The sequence below is a fragment of the Porites lutea genome, chromosome 12 (genome assembly GCF_958299795.1).
Source record: "Porites lutea chromosome 12, jaPorLute2.1, whole genome shotgun sequence".
Classification (NCBI taxonomy): Eukaryota; Metazoa; Cnidaria; class Anthozoa; order Scleractinia; family Poritidae; genus Porites; species Porites lutea.
In genome coordinates, this window is record NC_133212.1 from 2,690,093 (window position 1) to 2,711,017 (window position 20,925).

The 20,925-nt window shown below is 39.1% G+C and overlaps 1 protein-coding gene across 1 annotated transcript; it reads left to right on the plus strand.

Annotated features, from left to right (window-relative positions):
• Positions 1 to 705: 705 nt before the first annotated feature.
• Positions 706 to 10,653, plus strand: LOC140954108 (uncharacterized). Its single transcript, XM_073403514.1, has 5 exons — positions 706 to 1,076; positions 3,298 to 3,624; positions 5,400 to 5,794; positions 6,080 to 7,039; positions 8,676 to 10,653. Exons 1-5 carry the CDS (start codon positions 719 to 721, stop codon positions 10,098 to 10,100), a joined length of 3,465 nt encoding a protein of 1,154 aa, XP_073259615.1. The 5' UTR covers positions 706 to 718; the 3' UTR covers positions 10,101 to 10,653.
• Positions 10,654 to 20,925: the final 10,272 nt, after the last annotated feature.

Sequence of the window (20,925 nt, forward strand, 5' to 3'; positions counted from 1 at the left end):
TAGTCAATGGAACGGGGAACCACGAAGAATCTGATGGGCATAATATTTTGGCGCAAAAATCTTAAATATGGCTGAAATATTTTCTGTGCATGAAGCTTGCACTGTCTGACAAACTGGACTGGAACGTATTTCTAGCAATTTTTTAGGGAGAGGGCTATGCAAAAGAAAGCGTTTTTACGGTTTGTAGGGGAATACATAGTGACACCACTAGTCTTTCCTTGGAGTGATAGGTGCTCACTGGGTACAATGGTTTTGATAATTGTTTTGAACGATCCAGTCATTATGGTCAGTCATTTCATTGAGGGTCGCACGTCAACCGGAAGTGAAACCTTTTGCCTTTTGATATGCCTTGACGCCAACCAGTTTGCACTCCTTATGGGGGCGGAAAATTAACTAAACTACAGAATACAGGGCCAATTTTCTAGGTATATATTCGTTGAGGTAGCTCGGTAGTTACTGAATAGCCGCCGACCCGCTAAAATATATACCTTTCTTGTTCTTGAAGACTCTAACCTCCAGGCTAAACCTCGACTGCTTTACTTGTTCTTTTAAACTTAGACTTAATTGTCTTTATCATGCCTGTCTTAAGACCCTGTATTCTGTAGTTGCTCCAAATAGACCACTGTCCAAGAATGCAAAAAATCCACTTCCGGTTCATAGGTAGATACATCGTGTAGGATACATAGGGTCCTTGGCTAAAAGAAGGATTTCATTAAAAATGGCGGCAGGAGGGATTGATAGTGGATCTATTTCCTCGAGGGTTTTAGTGCCTTCTTTTCATGATTTCTTGCTGGAAATTGTTCCAATGTTTACTGAAGAAAACCTCAGAGCCATGAAGCGCTTTATGAAGGATGTTATTTCGTTGAAGATCGGAGTTGAATGCGAGGCCGCTCGCGATCTTTTAGCTGAACTGTGGAAATCACACTGTATCAGTGAACATGATTTGGATTTGCTCGAAGATCTGCTTGGCGTCAGTGGTAGGAGAGACATCCTAGATATGTTACGTGATTATAAAAAGAAGTTTCCTTCAAATTTGGAAAGTATGTCCACAGAACCGATCGGCGAGCTGATTCCAGGTAATTAAATCAGTGGTTCTGAGTTTTAACATTTTCTATCTTCATCTAGCTTCAATAATCATACATTTTTTTGATACCGGAACTGATGGCAACTTGCTACAAATTCTTTTTTGAAGAGTAAGATTGCTTAGGGTTTGACCACCTGACCGAAAATTGCAGTCTTCTCTGTGATTTCGCAACTTGCTTTCTTTGTCTGAGAATGAAAATACTTAAAAGGGCGGCTAGTAACTTTGGCACATTTAGCAAGGCTTACTGTCCCAATTTCATGCTTTTTGAGAGTCTCTAATAGATCTATGCTAAATTGAAAAAAAAAAGTGCAGAGTAATTTGTTTTCATGCCTGGGCACGTGTTTAATTAAGCTTATAGGATAATGTTTTCTTTACAGAAGTATCAAATAATTTCTATATTTTAAAAAAGTCACGAAATTCAGCTTTCTTTGTTTACAATGCTGGTCACTCAAAGGAATGGACAACAATGTAAAAAGAATTAAAGTGTCTTAATTTCTATCTTTAATATTCTTATACACACAATTGCATACACATGTGGCCTTATCTGCTTGTGTCAATTTCGGGGGTAGCAAATCCAAGATTTTGGATCAGAAGAAAAACATAATACTTCAAGGGTCAGCACAAACACTGCTGAGATTTTTAGGATCAGATCAAAGTTTCAGTTTCCAAGATCCATGATTATTGATGCATTATTTTGTCATGCCTGTCATATCCTGTTATAGTGTGGCAGGCATGCTAGCAAGCTAAGGTCCTTTTCGGATAAAACTCTGACAAGAGACGTGCTTGAAACAGCGGCATAGGGCAGCAGAAATGGCCACAAATGATGCAAAGATGGGTTGAAACTGCTACAGCAACAGAGAAAGTACAAATACAAATATTGAAATACATGGCTTCCTCCTCAATATATGTAGAGGATATTACATGGCTGCACAGAGATACAAACTTTCTCTTCAAGTGTTGAAAAATATTAACGAGTGAAATTTTTTTTTCAACGCGAGAAGAAAAATTTTGTATCTCCAAGTGGCCATGTAATGTTCTATTTGTTATATAAACACCAATGAAATACCAAACCATTTCACTTTAATAGTTTTTTGGTGTGAAAGGTGCAATTTATTATGCAGCCATAGCAAAGGTGATATTTTCACATATGAAGATATCAAGTTTTCGCATGAAAACTCACCTGGTATTTCATTAATTTGGTGATTATATAATAAAAGACAATGTGTTTTCAAATTCAGACTAGGGACATACATAACCCCCCTAAAGGCTGGTTATCACTAGTGATGAAGTTTGAGTCAAAATCGTAAGCAGAGTTGTAAGAGCACTTATAATCTTGTGAAAATCAAAAGTCAAAGCTGTAAGCAGAATCATGAGCTCAACAGAATTGGAGTCGGAAGAAGCAGAACATTTCTATATTCTTCCAACTGCCTTTTGACTCTGTCGCTTCGTTCCACTTATGATCTAGTGAAAACCAGAATGTCGGAGTCAGAAGCAGAAGCAAAAGGACAAACCAATCACAATGCACTTTCCCATGTACACGTTGTGATTAGTTTAGTTCTTTTGCTTCTGTTTGTGACTCCGTCGACCCAGTTTTCACTTGATCATAAACAAAAGAGTCATTAAAGCAAAATCAAAACACTGTTTTCACTGGATCGTAAAGTTCTACTCTTCTGATTATGACTCTGACTCCATCACTAGTGTAAAAATTCTTTATCAATTGAGAAGTAAATTTTTCAAATGGAAGGTTTTATAGCAGATCTAATATCTTAAGAGGGCTTCACTAGCCTGTGTGCATGGCAGGGATTGAAAGTGGTCGGGGAAGGGGATTGGGAGGAATGGAAAAAGGGAGAGGGACTTGGGGCGAGGCATGCAGGCCCCAGGGCATTCATTAGGCATCGAAGATCGAAGAATTCTCCATTTACTACACAGAATTCTCCGGCTAACATGCGATAGCCTATGACTAAATTTTCTATTCAGACGGGAGCCTCTTTCACAATATTCTCCTGTAAAGTTATGCCTTTCTCCTGCTGTAAAGTTACGCCTTTCTCCTGCTACTAGAATTCTTTGTGAGGCCATGCCTGTTATAATACAAAAACTCCAATGTTATTTTATCTAGTTTCTTCCCTTTTAGAACACTTGTGTTTTAAAAGTAAGGAATTCCCTGCTTTATCTTAATTTTGTCTTTCCTTCTTTTTCCTTCTTTTTTTCTACAGCATGTGGAAGGTCTATAGTCTCCTTTATACTACATAGCAGTGAAGATTCAGTGACTCAGAACAGGATGATTGCTTTCAAGAAATCTTTGTGCGAGAATTTAAAGCTAGTACAGGCTGAAGTTACTTTCATTCTGAGCATCCGGTTTCCTCAGCCACATCTGGTATTTCAATTGCCGACTGAGGCCTTACCTGTTTTGCGACACTGTACTGGCTGGAGAAAAGGGTGGCTTTTTTCCTTGGATGTTACAGGGGTGCAGGTGTCTGGTGAACAGGTGATCGCTGTACAGGAGCTGAAAATATCACAGCTTAGGCTGCAGGAAGATCCAGGTAAAATAATAATCATTACACATTGTCAACAAGGGGCCAACAATAAGCTTAAACTATAAAAAAAAAAACTAGACAATGTTGGCTAATGGATAGGATTGTATTATGCTTACAATAAGCTATGTATCACGGCAAAAAAGAGATAAATGTAGTATTCACTGGTTTGTAAATGGGGTGTTAGCTTTGCTAAAAACTCACACCAGTACAAGGCTTTAAGTTAGGCAACTTAAAGCCAGGCCAGCAAGTGAAACCCTCCCCCACAAGTGAAACCCCCCCCCCCCGGGGGGGGAATTTTGCTTTCTTTCTGGAGCAAAATACCACAGGGTACCCATGCCATGAGTTTTAAAGAAAAATTATCAAAAAAATAAAGCAATGAAAAAAGCAACATGAAATTGTGTCTTTTTACTTACCTCTCTAATCTCTCTAGAAACTTGCATCTGGGCACCATACATCTGGCCCACGGACTACTAAAAGAGCAACCTCATTCCCAGGGTTCTCTCCTACCCGCCCTACGGAGCGAGAGATAGAGAGACCCTGGAAAACGCTGGTCATGTGCCTCCAGAACAAAATTAATTCTGAGGGAGGAGTCCTTTGTCTCTCATTTTTTTTTGTGTGGTTTTATATTCGCAACGTTCACGCAGTGATCGCAACAGCAAGATAGATTTGCTAACCCTACTACAACTATAACTGAAACTAAGGGAAATTTCTGCCTAAACAAAACTGTCAGATAAACAAGTGAATTACCAAAGAAGAAATCAAAAAGGAGTATTGTCGCCAGTTTAACCGATGACACCAATCGCTAAAACTCTACAATCTTGGGTTATACACAAGCAAGTTAATTGTTTGAAGGTAAAATCCCTGTATGTTGAACTTCTATATTAAAAGTTTCAATGTTTGTCTGACAGCGGCTAGTAATCGGGCCGAATAAACCTACACCATTTGCAGTCTTAGCGGTTCGGCGTGACAAACCCCCGGTTCAAAACATGGCAGTTACATTGAGAGCAAGGAATTCAGTTAATACACGTACGATCAAAGTAATATTTTAGATCTAGTCACGGAAAGCTATAGCCTAAAATGTCAGCATTTTCCACCCCCTAACCTTTGTTATGATGCGGCAATAGAAAAGTGGTAAATGAATAGATCAAAGATAAAAATAATTATATACCAACATGACATGGAAGATAACAGGAAATAGTATAAACAGAGACAAAACAGACAACATAACCTGCATAATAGTAGTCTTGAAAACACATACTGGCACTGTACATTTGTTTTCTAAAGTGGCCTCCATAACATGACGGCAATTCAAATTTAGTGCGTTTTGGTATGAATACTACTACCAGGATACCTAAATTATTTTTGACTGCATAAACGGTGAATCCTCCGCGATTTCCGTTGCATGTGCCAAATGAAAGCATCGCTGATAAACATCCGATTAACATCCAGATATTCTGCAGGAACTTATGCTTTCGCTGTCAAAGGATTTTGTGCATTATTTTTGGCGTTCAAGATTAGGTCAGGTACACAGTTTCATGGCTGCACTGACCTGTCTATGCTCTATAGAGACAAAGCTCACACTTACCTGCCCCTGCCCCAAATCGTTTGTTTGTAATCTCCCAAATTCTGGGAGCCACGTGACCAGCGTTTTCCAGGGTCTCTCTCTCTCTCGCGCTCCATTGGGTGGGTAGGAGAGAACCCTGGGAACGAGGTTGCTAAAAGAGTAGCAAATAGTGTGACATAAACAGCTGGGTTTATAATGTGTTTCTTGTTTATGCTAGTTCTTGTTTCTCCAATACTGAGAGTCAGCGAAGCAGCCCGAACAGGCGATGTCTCAGAGTTAAAAAGAGTACTTGATGCTGAGACAATTGTCAAGCGAGACTTCTTGCTTAAAACCCGCACTGATGGTGCCACACCACTAATTGTAGCTGCAAGAAATGGTAACACTGCTATAGTACAGTGCCTCCTTAATGATTATGATGTTGACTTGGAGCAAGAGGGAACAGTTAAAATTGATGGTGACCTTATTGAGTGTTGCACGCCACTTTGGATGGCTTCTCTTGGAGGTCATTTGGCAATTGTTAGGTTGCTGTTGGAGCGAGGGGCCGAGGTGAATCACACCACACTGACGAATTCCACCCCGTTGAGAGCAGCATCTTTTAATGGCCACACTGAGGTACAGATTAAAATGCGTTTGTGTATAAATTACAGTCATTGGTACTTAACTTGAAATGAGTGCTGGGAAGAAGGCAGTTTTACTCTTAATCCAATGTCAAATTCTCTTTTTGTTTCACAAGAAAGAAAACCCAAGGCAATTTTAAGGAGAGAGTAGCAATTTATCTAAATAGTTTTTTTTTTAGGCTTTTTGGCACCCTTAGCATGTGTCCTACAGCAGTGTGTGTCAATTAATATTTTCTGCCTGGGCATTTTAACATATTTTTTGTTTCTGATGTTTTTATAGGTGATACGATGCTTGATTAGTCACGGTGCAGATGTCAACAAGCGAAATCAAGATGGCAACACATGCATCATGGTAGCCTGTTGGAATGGGCACCTTGGTACATTTGGATTGCTGCGCACATCAGGAGCAAACATGGATGTGCAAGATAATCAAGGCTTCTCGATGATCCACTGTGCTACAGCAGCAAATAATCTTATGTTGTTACATGAGCTTCTTCCAGTGCCAAACATGACTGCAGTAAATGCTAAAACCTCCGAGGGTATCACGCCTTTGATGCTTGCATGCGAGAAGAACCACCCTGATGTTGTTTTGTTTTTACTTCAGAGAGGTGCTGCAGTGGATGAGAGATCTGACAAAGGCCTAACAGCAGCTCATTTCTGTGCTCTTTCTAATGACATTGCCAGTTTACAGCACCTCATAGACTACAAAGCAGATTTGTCAAAGTCCACGGAACGAGGGAGTACAGCGTTGATGTTAGCCTGCGCTAAAGGCTATGTTACTATAGTAACTGCATTACTTAGAAACACTTCGAAATCCAAGTTGAAAAATGAACTCAGCTCTGCTCTAAAGCTCCGCGGACTGACTGGACAACAAAGCTGTTTGGGGCTCCTCTCCACAGCATCAAGAGGAATGGATATAAATGTTGCCAATGAAAATGGGGAGACATGTCTAATGATGGCCTGCGAGAAAGGCAGTGTGGAAATCGTCAGGATTTTGCTGGATGAAGGAGCTGATCCTAATGTATCAGACAAGAATGGCATCACACCCCTCATGATCTGCTGTAGGCGTGGTCAGGATAGAATCGTACCTCTGTTACTGAGAAAGGGAGTTCAAGTGGATCTGATGAATAATGAGGGTGACACTGCTTTGCACATCTGTATACGACATTATCGAGAGTTCAGTGGTCATAAAAAGTGTCTTGAGCAGCTGTTGAGTACTGGAGTTCACATGGAAATGAAGGTAAGTCTGGTAACAATTTCACTCATTCCCAAAGTTCATTTCTTAAAGTGATGAAAAATAGGCCATTTCCAACTTCTAAAAACTCTAACTTTCAAACGATGTTAAGTGCAAAACTTGTGAAAATGGGTTTTATTTGCGTGAGAATGAAAATCATTTTCAAATCAATAGGTTTGCGCCTAGCCCCACTTTTAAAGAGAGCCTTGGGGTAACACTTAAATGGCCTATTTATAGCACAACGTAAAAGTACTTGACAAAAATAAATTCCAGAGTATTTTGATGGGGAGTCATGTATGTAAAAGATTTCATTCTTTCTACTTAAAGAATACGTGACTCAGACTTTAATTGATGTTGTAATATTTACTATATAGAATCTGTCTAACTTCTTAGAAATGTGACAACATGAAGATGTTATAAACTTTGTCATGGCATCAGGGCCCAGTTCCTCGAAAGGTGATTAAGTTTATCCCAGGATTAAGCCAAATTTTAAGCAAGGTCTTCTTGTCTAAACATATAACTCAAGCTTTTAAAATATTGTTGAGTCCATACTCCGAGATACAGTAATGATAACACAAATTGTTACTCTAAGCAATGCATAGGAAGGTAAATACAAAAAGTGCAACAAAATTTTAATTGTTGATTAGCGCTAATCGGCCTTTCAGGAACCGAGCCCAGTACTCTAGAGAGATACCCTGCAACTGTTTCTTCTACTAGTAATAGTACAAGACAAAAAGTTAGTGTTGTAGTTTAGTGGCTTTGATTTTTTGTCAAAAGTAGGCCACTCTTATTGTATTTTAGCCAAAAGTTAGTGTTGTAGTTTAGTGGCTTTGATTTTTTGTCAAAAGTAGGCCACTCTTATTGTATTTTAGCCAAACTAGCACATCAGCAGAACACCATGAGTAAGACAATTGGTTATCTATACATCCAAGAAATTTTGGTTCTGATGAAATTGTCCGTACATCCATTCCTTCATGTTAGCGGATGTGAAATGGCACACTGACTAGCTAGGAGTCCAAGGCATATACTCTCTGTGTTCACTTGGTGTTGGGCATCCATGTTATGGTCAATTGACAGCTGTCAAAAAAGGGTATCTGCTGACGAGTGTCTCATGACTGTATTGCAGGGTCATGTAAACAACTCATTTAGGTGACATTTTTATGTGGCTAAATATCATTTAGGCAAAGTTAAAAATGTGAGCAAATGCAGCCAGCGGTCTCCCTCATCTGCAGCACGTGACCTTTGGGGTGGCCTCTAGAGGTTTCACAGGGTTTCAAGGTTCATTGCTTTACACGTGCAGTGTTATCAGCTGATCTTTGCGGATCAAACGCTTTGCTAGTGCGAATCAAAGGGTATCTGCTGACCAGTGTCTCATGACTGTATTGCAGGGTCATGTAAACAAGTCATTTAGGTGACATTTTTTTTAAGTTATCCACTGTTTTTGTCTTCAGGTGGTATTCAGTTTGCTTTTTGCGTGCGGCAAAAGTTGAATTACTTGAGAAAGACATTTGTTAAAAGATCCTACGAGAACTTTCTTTTGGCCTTGGCTAAATCTATACATTACTAATAGGAACACTTCTAGTGGCAGAAAAATCTTTGTAACTCTACCCTATTAAGTGTAAGCGCTGTTCTTTTGATGTAGAATGCATTAGGAGAGACACCTGTCTCAGTTGCTCTGAAGAGCAAGGCCTGGTGTGGACAAGCTCTTGAACTACTGCATGGTAGAGGACTGGAACTCAGTACTTCGCTTCAGGACTCTGCAGGCGACACTGTCTACCACAAGTGCGCACGCTCGGGCGATCTATCATCCATGACCTATCTCTTGGGAATAGACCACAGGGGGCCACTACAGAGGAATCATGATGGTGACACGGCGCTCAGAGCTGCAGCGCTTGAAGGCTCCGAAGTCATGACACGCACACTGCTTAACACGGTCAGCGGGTTCACCATGAAAGACAAAGTTGAAGCTCTGGAGTTGCTTGGCGTTGGTCTGTTGGCTAAGGAAATATCACGTGATTGGGATATCTCTGCAGTGGTGAGTTTCTGGAAAGAATCCCTAGAGCTCAGGCGCACGAATGGCATTCGTCTTCCTGCAAGTGCACCTCGCGAGTTTCCGTTGGAGTATTTCTTAGAAGCGAGGACGTTGAGTGATTTCATGTCATTTTTGTCGAATCCCAGCGCTGCTACTGCGCAAGCGCTGCAAATTTGTGACCGTGTGTTGGGTGACAGACATTCTCGCCTCCCCTCCCTCCTGGGGACTATCGGAGAAAGATTTGCGCAGATCGGAGAGTTTTGTCGAAGTTTGAACATCTGGCTCTACGTCCTGGAGGTACAGCTTAAATCGCTTCCTTCATCGTCAGAAGCGGTTGAAGATGTTCTTAACACGTTCCGTTGCTTTGCGGATGCTTTTGGTTTCGTTCTGAGTCGCAGTGGGGCTGTTCTTCAGTTCAAGACAGTCCATCACGTCGTCAGAAGTGTTCTCCAGGGCCTCAGAACCTATCCTACTTTGTATGAAGCACGTGACAAAATGATGGTCTACCTCCTGCACTACCTGGCCGCCATGCTGGAAGTCGCGACAGCAGAGCGCGACGTAGTTGTTGCCATGGATACGGCCAAAGAAGTTGCTAGGGCTCGTTTGCGGAGTACAACAGGCTCCACTCTCCTTCACCTTGCGTGCAGTTCCAAAACCGAGGACATCAGCTCATTAAAGGAACACCTTCACTTTCCAAGTCTTCGAGTCTGCGAGTTCTTGCTGGACAGCGGTATTGACTTGAACGTAGTAGACAATGCCAGAAACACAGCGCTTCATGTACTACTCACCAAAGGTCACGCGGAGAAAGACGTGCTTTCCTGTTTGTTAAAGTCAGGCGCTCATATGGACGCGCGGAATTCTTCAGGAAAGACTGCTCTTGATCTCGCGAGATGTGAGAAAGTTCGCCATGTTATACGCGCTGCCGAACTGGTGCCTAGTCTCCAGTGCCTCGCAGCTGGGAAGATCGTAGGAGAAAAGATATGGTATGAAGGAATAGTTCCGAAGAGACTAGAAGCATTTATTCAGCTGCATTAATCTAGAAGAACAGTATAATGAAAAAAAAATGTAGCGCTTTTCAGAAACGTTGGTCTCTGTTGTCATAACAACAATAGGAGCAACAAGGCTCTCAAAAATTAAGCAGGTTTCGAGATTTCTGTTATCAACAGTTTCAGCAAAGACATTTTGGATGAAATGAATTTTTTCAATTTTTTAAGAATCGTCCATGAATCACCTGGTGGAAAAAAAGTACTGCAGTAAGTTCAATAGAAGTTACATCTGTAGCGTTAAAACAAAACTTGAATGATACATTAGTAGAACAGTACAACTTTCTTTAATTTTTGAGACATGTTTCGACGATAAATCTGTCATCAGCTGCGTAACTTATTTTGAAATCATCGTTGATCGCAAATTAAATATCTTATTCAAAAAATATCTAATTCATTTTGCTAAGCATATTTTCAAAACCTTGGTTAAAAACTGCAAGCGCATTAAGTTGGTGGTTGAAAGCCGAAAACATACAAAAGCAGCACGAATTGCTACCAATAGCTATGCGAATAATGAATGAAGGAGTACGAATTTTTTATTTTTTTAGAAAAAATAAAGTAGAAAAGCAACCCAGCATAATGAAACTTTGAGTATGTCGATGATTTTGTTAAGTTTCATTTGACCATTCACATGAAAGGTACTGAGTACTACTTCCCTTTGGTACTGTTTATTATGCTGTGCCAGGTGATTCTAACTTTTGACTCTGTGGATGAAATCCTATGGTGTGACCATACAAATGAAAGCTACTGAGCGGTATTTTCGAAAGGTATTGTTTATTATGCTGTACAAGTTGGTTCTATTTTTTGTGTCTGTGGATGAAATCCTATGGTGTGACCATTCAAATGAAAGCTACTGAGCAGTACTTTCTTGTGGTACTGTTTATCATGCTGTACAAGGTGGTTCTAAGTTTTGAGTCTGTGGATAAAATCCTAAAGTGTAACCATTCAAATGAAAGCTACAGAGCGGTACTTTCCTGTGGTACTGTTTATTATGCTGCACAAGGTGATTCTTACTTCTGACTTTAGGGATAAAATGAAGGCTACTGTACTGAGTTTATGCTGTGCAAAGTGGTTATAACTTTTGAGTCTGTAGATAAAATCCTAAAGTGTGACCATTCAAATGAAAGCTACTGAACATTACTTTACTGTGTTGCTGTTTGTTATGCTGTACAAGGTGGTGTTTACTTGTATGTCTGTGGATGAAACTATGAAAGGGGTAAGTAACAATTTAAATGTAAACCGGATTTACTTGAGAAATACTTTCCCGTGGTACAGTACTATTTGTTATGCTGACTTGTTTCGGGTAAAACGAAGGCAAGGCGCCAAAAAACTAGACTGGATGAAGGTGGAAACTCAAAAAAGAAAGAAAGGGGAGGAGAGAAGGAAAATGACTTAAACAAGGAGAGGGCTACAATGAAAAGTAAGTAGAACTAAACTGAAGGTGAGAGAAGTGGTTCTTTTTTAAGACTTTCGCGCTGTTAATTTTTTCGGCAAAAGCGTATGGGAAGATCTTGAGCAACACGAAAAATCCGCGTTGTGTGTACTTTCATTTATTGAATATTTATATCACCATATTTTACATCAATAACGGACGTCAGAAATAACTCTTCCCAAATTTACAATTAATGAAACTTTGTAAGCAAATCAAACACTGTTCAGTGAAATTTAATACGTGAACTGTGTTCCTTTTTTGAGTTGGATCGTGGCCGAGTTGTTTGGTTTCGTAACGTGTACATTGGTCCTATTTTACCCATCAGTTGTCAGCTCTCTTTGTTTGTGCCCCTTCTAACGATCTTAATCTGTAGTCTTTTCCAGCCTCTACGCAAATGGCCAGTGTTTCTCGGCAGACGCGATCAAGGGCCTGGTGAACCTAGGAATCGAACCAAAGTCACGATGAGTGAGTGTTAAAATATAAAGTTGGTTTTGATTGAGGGACGGGTATAGCGAGAATGAGACAAAGGTAGACAGTTGGAAGGTCTAAATTACAGGAAAATAAAGCAAATATTTTTAAGTGATAGTAATTGGAAAACCTGTTGAAATGATAATAATTTGTTTGAAATTACAATTTTGGCGCTAACCGCGATAAGTAATCTGTCTGGCTTTGACGATTTCTCTATCCGATATTGTACAGAATAACCAAATATGAAAATCACACCGTATAATAATTTGGTTATCGAGTACCTCAAAGGCAGGGCTTTAAATGCTTTCGAGCCGTTTTTATTCTTTTTTTTTCGCTTGGTTCCTGATGCACAAACGCTACTGCGATTATTTTTCTCGTTTTAATTGTCTTACATTTGATGAGATAAAAACGACTGCAAAACAAAGAAACGCCAAATACTGTGGGAAAGACAGCTGGTAGAGTCTCAATCTTTTATTTGATTTTTTCCAGGACCGTCAGCTTTAGGTCTGGAAATACAAAAAAGTTTTCGTATAACTATTAGCTCTTTTTTCCATTCATTTTATTTAATTTTTTTTCAAATTTCAGTATTTTATATCATCTAAAATATTAGACCGCAAATGAAATTAAGATGACACTATCCTACGAGTCTCACTTCGATGCCAAAAGATTTCGGCTCTTATAATCTTCTGCAAGTGATTCAGTCTTTTTGCACGAAAGGGACACCATTACAATGAAGCAAGGCAATTTAATTCATTAAATCGACTGTTAGTTTTAGTGCTTTTTCAAAGTGTGCGTTCTTTTTGAAAGTGAAATAAAATAAATATTTCTTACGCGAAAATATTTAGTCGTTAGTGATACACGCGAGAGGATAACAGACTCGTACAAGAAAGTACCAGGAAACAAAATAAAAACTGTTCAAAATAAAACTTTTAAAACTCTTTCATGTTTAAGTACATTGAAACTTTCCGACTCCAGCTGCTATTTTTTTTCCTTCGGAGTTCAACATTCTCCTTGAACTTCCTCAGCCACCCCTGCTTATCTACGCAAAGTTCACTGATTTCGTACGCTGAGCTTTTCTGAAGATGGTTTGTTAAAATGTTTACAGCATTCTGTTAAGAGACGTCAAGATTTTATCACTTCGAATTTTGTGGCAGATAAGATTTCTTTGTTTTTGAATTCAATACTTGGAGTAAAACGGAAGACGCCAAAAGATGATTCAAATACCTCTTTTGTTTAACATCCATTCATGTTGGTCCAAAGCAAGAAAAAAAATGATAAATATGACCGTTTATAAAGCAAGCAAAGTTTTAGCAATTTGGACGCGCCTTACATTATGTGCAGGAGACTATTTTTTAACTTTTTAGTTAACAGAATTTCCAACAGGAATCGCGAAGGTTCAAGAAAAAAATTGATACTGTTTACGCTCCTTTCACAAATCCATCTAGACATGGTAATATTCGGTTTGAGTTCTGTTTCATGTATAAGGCAAACAAATGTTTTCGACTTACCTTGACTTGCCTTTTACCATTGACTCCAACATTTCCAATTCCAGCTGTAAAGCATTCTGTTCTTTGAGCAAACAAAGCTAGCGTGAGTAGAAAACCAAGAAAAAATACTACGTACTTCATTCTTTAGATCTGTCTTGAAATCTAGGAGATGGAAACCGCTGGATGGTGGCTAAAGGCAGTCGGGACTGGCTTGTCGAAGAGCTGTGTTTTGTGGCTTCGCTAAATCTGACCGGTCTCTTTTATAGTGACATACTTAGAAAATTAGCACGACTTGCAATAGAATTAAAATTTTGTTTACTTGCAATTAAACCTTGCTTGCTAAATTAAGGAAGAACAGAAGGCAAATGTCTTCATTTGGCCATATCAGGGCTTACATTTCCGTAAGCTTCTTAATGCAGAAGTTAATATGAATACCATAAATAACTTCCGACGCTAACGCGCGATTGGCTGGCTTACAGTGGAGGCCTATTAACCGGTAGCAATAATGAAAGATAACAAAACACACCGCACAGGTTTTGCGAATAGTATGGTGGATTACGGAAATTAACTCAAAGAATAGTGATTTCAAGGTCGTCTTAGCAAACGAACAATATTACAATGACAAACATTTGTAAAGTTACTTCTATTTTGTACCGGAAAAGTCCTAAACTTTGCTAAAGGCAGCTTTCACATCAGAAAAGGTAACAATTCAACAGAGGCAATAAGCTGATGGCAAAAAAAATTTTCGATTGCGTGCAGTGTGTTTTCATTTTTTACCTTTTTCGTTTTAAAATTCTATGGTCGTGGGAAGATTTTCAAGAGACGGAGAGAAAATAGATTGCTTTTTATAGATCCCTTATAGTACTTTGCGAATGATGAAACTCGCCGCAAAAAACGCCAAATCCTTTCAGGTACATTTTGACGGCTTGTCTTTCAACTTTCTGTCTCATTTGTTGCCTTTTTGTACCCACTAAGTTTCATTTTTCGTCATCGGTTCTTTTATGTTCTTCACAGCTTGTTTCTGGTCAGAAGGTGAAAATGAAAGCCATATTTAGCACGCTCAGCGCGTTTTAAAGTCGCAGTCTTTGAAGAAAGTTTCTGCACCAATTTCGGCTGTTTTTGTAGTTTCTTTTTTCCAAAAATATACCTTTTGCTTTTCTTAGTAGCTTCACATGTTTCATTAAATCCCTTGCCTTTAATTTCGGCTATTTTTGCAGCTTATTCTTGTCTTCTTTATTTAAAAAATTATCATATTTACCATTTCATTGTTCCTTCAAAATTTCTGTTTCGTTTTACATTGCTTGCTTTTGGTTAACAAAATTCACCGTGATGGGCTTTTCGAGGCAATCGAACTTCCTCTTTTTAATCACCAAAAAATCTATAAGGCGGTCCAAAATCATCACCAAATATGATTTTAGGGCCAAAAAAAATATTCAGAAACATAACTCCTTGTCCTGCTCGTGTACACTGTCTGAAAACAAAATACACAACTTTTAAAATGTATTTAAAATTAGTATATTTATTTTTTAACGGTTTGTATCAGGGAATTCTAACATCGTCATTTAGCCCATGCTATTTCAAAACCGAAATCCATATTTAAAGAGTTTCTAAAAGGTTTTATTTGAGGTGCTCTTTTTGCAGTTAATAATGATGAACATTATTATGACTTTTTTTTTCGGCTGAAATCGTTGTTTTGGCTGAGAACTTTCTAAAAGGCCGTCTTGTAAAACGTCAGTTTAGTACAACCTTAACATTTTGAGATGATTTAAAATTTATTCAGTGATTTGAACCAGTATCTGTTCATACGCACAATTGTGGATTTGTTATCATGACTTTTGCACATTTACATTGGATCGGTAATCAAAAAGGATTATTTTTAAATTGTATTTAATTGCTTTGTCGCAGGATAGACTCATATATTACTAATTGTAACTAACGAGCTGAAATACACGGCGCTGAAAATAGGTTTTTTGGTAAAATGCCCCACGTATTTTTTAGCCAGTGGTCACCGACATGTTCGCAGAGGCTTCCATTTTCGCTATTTACCCACTTCTTTTGTGTGTTTTTACAATTACGGTTATTTTCGAATCAATCATCCCTTGTAGAATAGCCGAACAAAAATTCGACTTCCAATCAAAATTGTCAAATCGTAACTTGATCATCTCAAGACCGGATGAGTATCAATTTATTGACATATCCTTTTTTTCTAAAAGCACTCAACGAAAGAAGTCGAACCTATAAAGTAAATTATTTTATACGCTTTGGAGTCTTAACTGCCAGTGATCCAAAACCTGCTCGTCTCTAACGAAACATCCATCTCCGTGATGCCGAACTATGAGAGGAAGCTGTTGCCTAGACCCTAGGCCTCAATATTCCGCGCGGCCAAAGCGTTTTGTCACGTGGTCCAAGCGAAAATTTCTTTTCCCGCCCGCTCGCCTCGGATACGTCACCGAAAAGAATTGACCGAGAGGGACTGGGAACTCGCCGTATAGAGACTATGCAAGAGAAGCTGTATTCGCAGGCCAAGGTTTCCTGCATTGATAAGTTTGTTTTGTCTGTGTGAATGACAAGAGTGAAGTTGGTTTTTCGACCCTCGACTTATTCGTCTCTTAGGATTTTGAAAACGTATAAAAATGTTGCATAAAATTTCCTTCGGTCCAAAAGGATATTATTCAGGCCCTAGAGGATCATCTCACCATAATGACACTGTCATACTCCGCGTTTCTGAGTTATCTGTCCCTGATTTGTATAAGTTCTGTCGGCTCAAGTTTATGACAAGAAATATTGAGACTAGTGAGGGACATTCCCCTACCATATTTGTTACCTTCAGCATCCTCGGATAAGTATCACATCACACATGGCTTTCCATGTCTTCATGAACCTCGCGCTTTTTTTAAAGATAGAGCTGTCTGAAATAAATTCCGCGCAAATTAGCGAATAGACCTTTTTACCGATACGGCGGCCATATTGAATTTATTCGATTTAAGGAGTATTATAGGATGCCCAGGGGACACGAGCATATTTCGTTTGTATTTTCGAGCGCTTTTCGGGACAATTTTTCTCAAAGTTTTCTTAGAATAAGATTGTAATGGGAAAAAAGATCCCTGTGCCGTGTTTGTATGTAATAATGATCGCCTTTTTCGCGAGAAATATACAGTGAAAGACCATATTTCTAACTAGAAAAAGGCGATCATTATTACATCCAAACACGGCACAAGCATCTTCTCTCTCATTACAATCTTATTCTAAGAAAACTTTAAGAAAAAATGTCCCGAAAGGCGCTCAAAAATACAAACGAAATGTTCTCATGCCCCCTGGGCATCCTATAATACTCCTTTAATCGAATTAATTCAATATGGCCGCCGTATCGGTAAAAAGGTCTATTAAACACCACTTTACACTGCAAGGTATACAACGCGAAACGGGTTTTGTGTAGAGCGAAAAAATCCTCTGTCTCATCGAAATAATTGCTTTCAGGTCTGATTCACTTGATTGGTTCGATTCGTCCTAATTTCGACGTCTGACCAAACAGACGAACTTAACTCCATTTAGGTCCCCCCAAATTAGAGTTTGGTTCGTCCCATGAAAAGTTCGGCGTTTGGCCCATCCTCGGAGACCCAGGGGCAGCTAGTTGGGACGATAGAATGATCGTGGTGAAAGTTTATTATAAGATATTAAACTTTCACCCCAAATTTCTATCGTCTAGACTAGCTTCCCCTGGGTCTCCGAGGATCAATTGGCCTAGGCCTAATCCAGTTATTTGCAAATTTGAAAAAAAAAGACCAAACCAAAACTTGAATTTGAATTTCGTGAGGGTTATATCCTGGCACGAGTTTGTTAAACTGGTACCCAGTTGTTACTCTTTTCTTCTCGTATTAAAAAGACAACAAAAAGAAACTGGACGCACGCAAAGGCGCTTGGGAAGATTTCTCTTCCTTCCTTCTCTTAGGCACTAGAAGATTTTCTAACGGCTGACAAATTTGACCGTACACTTATTTTACGCTGGACCGTTCAATATTTTGGCTGTGTTCACACGACATTTGAATGGCTAGACGTCTAAATTTTCATACCATGAAGGTGGTTCCATATGAACCGAGAACTAAACCACAAGAATTTTCATTTTCGTCCGTTGCCGTCCGAACGTAGACGTAAAGCACCGCGAACTCACTAAATCCTTCCAGTTAATCACAGCGTCAATACAGAGAGGCGAATGGGTAGCAATCTGCTATGTCGGTTGACGCGAGGTTACGTTTAACCTCTATTCCCTCTATAATCTGTCTAATCTTCTAATCGCTATAATGTTTTCCTCCGACGTTCGTGCTTCAACCAGAAACCGAGAAAGAAGAAATGGTAAGTGACGTTCCATGTGGTTCATACTAATCCCAATGAAACGACTTAACGAAATGTAGGTGAAATTTTAAGGCCATTTTCCAAGTTTGAAAAAACCCTCACTTTCAAAACGAGGCTAAGTGTTTGAAAATAAAAAATCATCTTCTTAGAAATAGGGTCGTACTTAGCCTCAGTTTGAAAACGAGGCTTGGCGCACCTAATTAACCATTTGAACGGTAACATCAAAATTCAGATTCTCATTTGTTAGTATCTTCTGTGATCATGTCCTCAATTCTCATGACCACTCTGTTATATAAAGCAGTGATATTACAGAGAGAAATTTGAAACTGATCACTCTTAGGCCCGGTTCAGACGCCGAAATTTTCATGAGCCGAACCTAATTCGAATTAAGGCCGACCCAAATTATTTAGACCGGCTGAACTGATTCAGACGCCGATTTAATTGCCATTGAACTAAGTTCAAAAGGCGAAAAATGCTCATTTCGGTCAAAGTGCTTTCAAAGTATATTATAATAATTTATGCATTTGGTTCGTACATGAAAAGCTGGGCGTTTCTGAATCAAAGGCGTTCCAAAGTCGCTCCATAAGCGAAATTCCCGGCCGTGCCAGGCGAAAAGAACGGCTGAGCCGTTTCAAATAGAAGCAGGTGTTCCCAATTGATTCAGACGCCGAACTTTTCTTCTACTTAATTCATGAAACGATGAAAAATTCATGAAAAGTTCATGAAAAGTTCGGCGTCTGAACCGGCAGGAGCCACGGCGGGAAAAAAAACAGCGCAGGTAATCATGGGACATTTTAAAACACGCCGAAATGCAAGCTAAGAGCGCTTACCATTTGTATGAAAAACCCGAAAATTCCGGGGAGAATTCAAATGGAACGGTTCATCCCGGTGGAAATTTTCCGGAAAAAAAGTAATTCCTTTCGAGGTATTACCCTTTTCCCGTTTTTACCGAAACGACCGAAATTTTTTGTAACATTTGTTTGGATTACCAGTGCCAGGCTTCATGTCCAGGGAAAGCGAAAAATTGTACCGGTATTTTGTAAATGGTACAACTTAATTCCGTTTCTGTTTTTGGTGCCAAAAACAATACCAGTACTATTTGACGGAAAATTTTCACCGAAATTTCCGTATACAAATGGTAAGTGCTCTAAGTTTCACAGGAAATGCATGAGGACTGAGAAATGACTTTAACGTACTTAAAAGAAATTCGTCTTAAGAGTCTCTTCAGAAATATTTCTTTTCTTACATTATCACACGTTTTCTACATAAAAACGGAATCCTTTGAGATTATATAATGGAAAATTGGATGTGTCCAAAGGGGTTAACCCATGGGTTTTGGCAAAAAACTGAAAATGTTTCCACGGCTTATTTTTTCATTGGTTTAAATAGTCTATAAAATGGTGTTTGGATAACTTCCAGAGAAACAAATCCTTTTACAATATAAGATCTGGCTCTTTTCAAATAGTCGGAAAATTGGATTTTTTTCTTCCAAACAAGTTACTGTTATGTCCAATACTGCCGCACTGCCACACCATTAACCCTTTAACCCTAATATCAAAATTGAAATTCTCATTTGTTATCTCTATACGTTTTTAATAGAAGTAGTGGGGAGAATTTGATGAAGTATCAATTAGATTCATCTTGTGTGATCATATCCTTAATTCTCATGACCACTGTGTTTTATAAAGCAGTGATATTACAAGGGGAAATTTGATGCCGATCACTCTTAGGGCTTAAAGGGTTAAGAGCAGTTGATGAATCTTAAGCTATTGCCAACAGCCCGTATTCTGAGCACATTTTAAACGTGCATCTCATTATTATATCAGGCTTCAGTGTGTGACAGTTAGTACAATCCAGGGGCACCCAACGAGAATATAGTTCAAAACCACTTAAACATAATATTGTGAAAGGTATTTTAGTATTTAAACGGTAGATATAGGCATATTTTTATCCCCTAAAAATTTTTCATCTGATCGGATTTCCTAGCTAGTCTGGTGATCCGAAAATTATAGGGATCAAAACTTACCTTTTCGAAAATTTCAGCCTGAAAAAAGGCTCTCGAAAATTCTAGGTGACCTTTTTAGGGTAAAAATCCGTCAAAAATGGGCAATTATACCATTTTTTAGATATTCGAAAATCCTAGGAGAAGCAGGCAAGCAAGAAATTTAACAACAAATGCTCCGAAAATTCTAGATCTCAAATAATCTTCCGAACAGATATTTTTCGAAAATTGTCGTTGGGTGCCCCTGACAATGCGTACGGCCCGGATCGTAACACTGTCGTAAGGGCCCGTATACTTGATTGGTACGAATCGTAAATTCCTCGTTATGATAAGGAATAAGGGGCAGATCCAGGATTTTAAAATGGGGGGTGGCTGAAACCAATCGGCCACCAAACTATACGTGTAGTCATTTCAAGTTGCCCTACGTTTGTTTTTAGGAAAGACGAAGGCTGGTTGGCTTCAGACGTTTTTTGGGACCAACGTATTTCTATATTTTTGGGGGGAGCTACGTATTTCGGTTTTTAAAGGGAGGAGCTAGCCTCCCAATCCCCCCCCCCCCCTGGATCCACCCCTGACAATAAAGAGGAACAACACGCTCCAAATGTGACAGTGGTGAATCTAGGGGGGGCCGGCCCCCCTTATTTTTAGACCAAACTGAACCCTCCCCCCTCCCCCCCATTATCTGAATGTCTAGATCCGCCACTGTGTAATATTCTTTGTTATTACATAAACACCCATGAAATACCAGGTGAGCTTTCGCGCGAAAACTTGATATCTTCACATGTGAAAATGCCACGTGCACCGTTGCTTTGGTTTCATAATAAATCGCGCCTTTCACACCAAAAAACTATTAAAGTGAAATGGTTTTGTATTTCATTGGTGTTTATTTAATAAAAAGAACATTACATGGCCAGTTGGAGATAGAAAATTTCTCTTCTCGTGTTGAAAAAATATTTCACTCGTTCGCTGCGCTCACTTGTGAAATATGTTTCAACACTCCAAGAGAAATTTTTGTATCTCTGCACGGCCATGTAATATCCTCTATTTCTACAAACCATAAGATCAAAACAAACAAGAA

Bases quoted from the DNA above. Each gene is read 5' to 3' on its own strand.
- LOC140954108 (XM_073403514.1), top strand. From the start codon at position 719: ATGGCGGCAGGAGGGATTGATAGTGGATCTATTTCCTCGAGGGTTTTA. The intron at 1,077-3,297 runs GTAATTAAATCA...TTTTTTCTACAG, and splicing joins GATCGGCGAGCTGATTCCAG to CATGTGGAAGGTCTATAGTC. The intron at 3,625-5,399 runs GTAAAATAATAA...TGTTTATGCTAG, and splicing joins TAGGCTGCAGGAAGATCCAG to TTCTTGTTTCTCCAATACTG.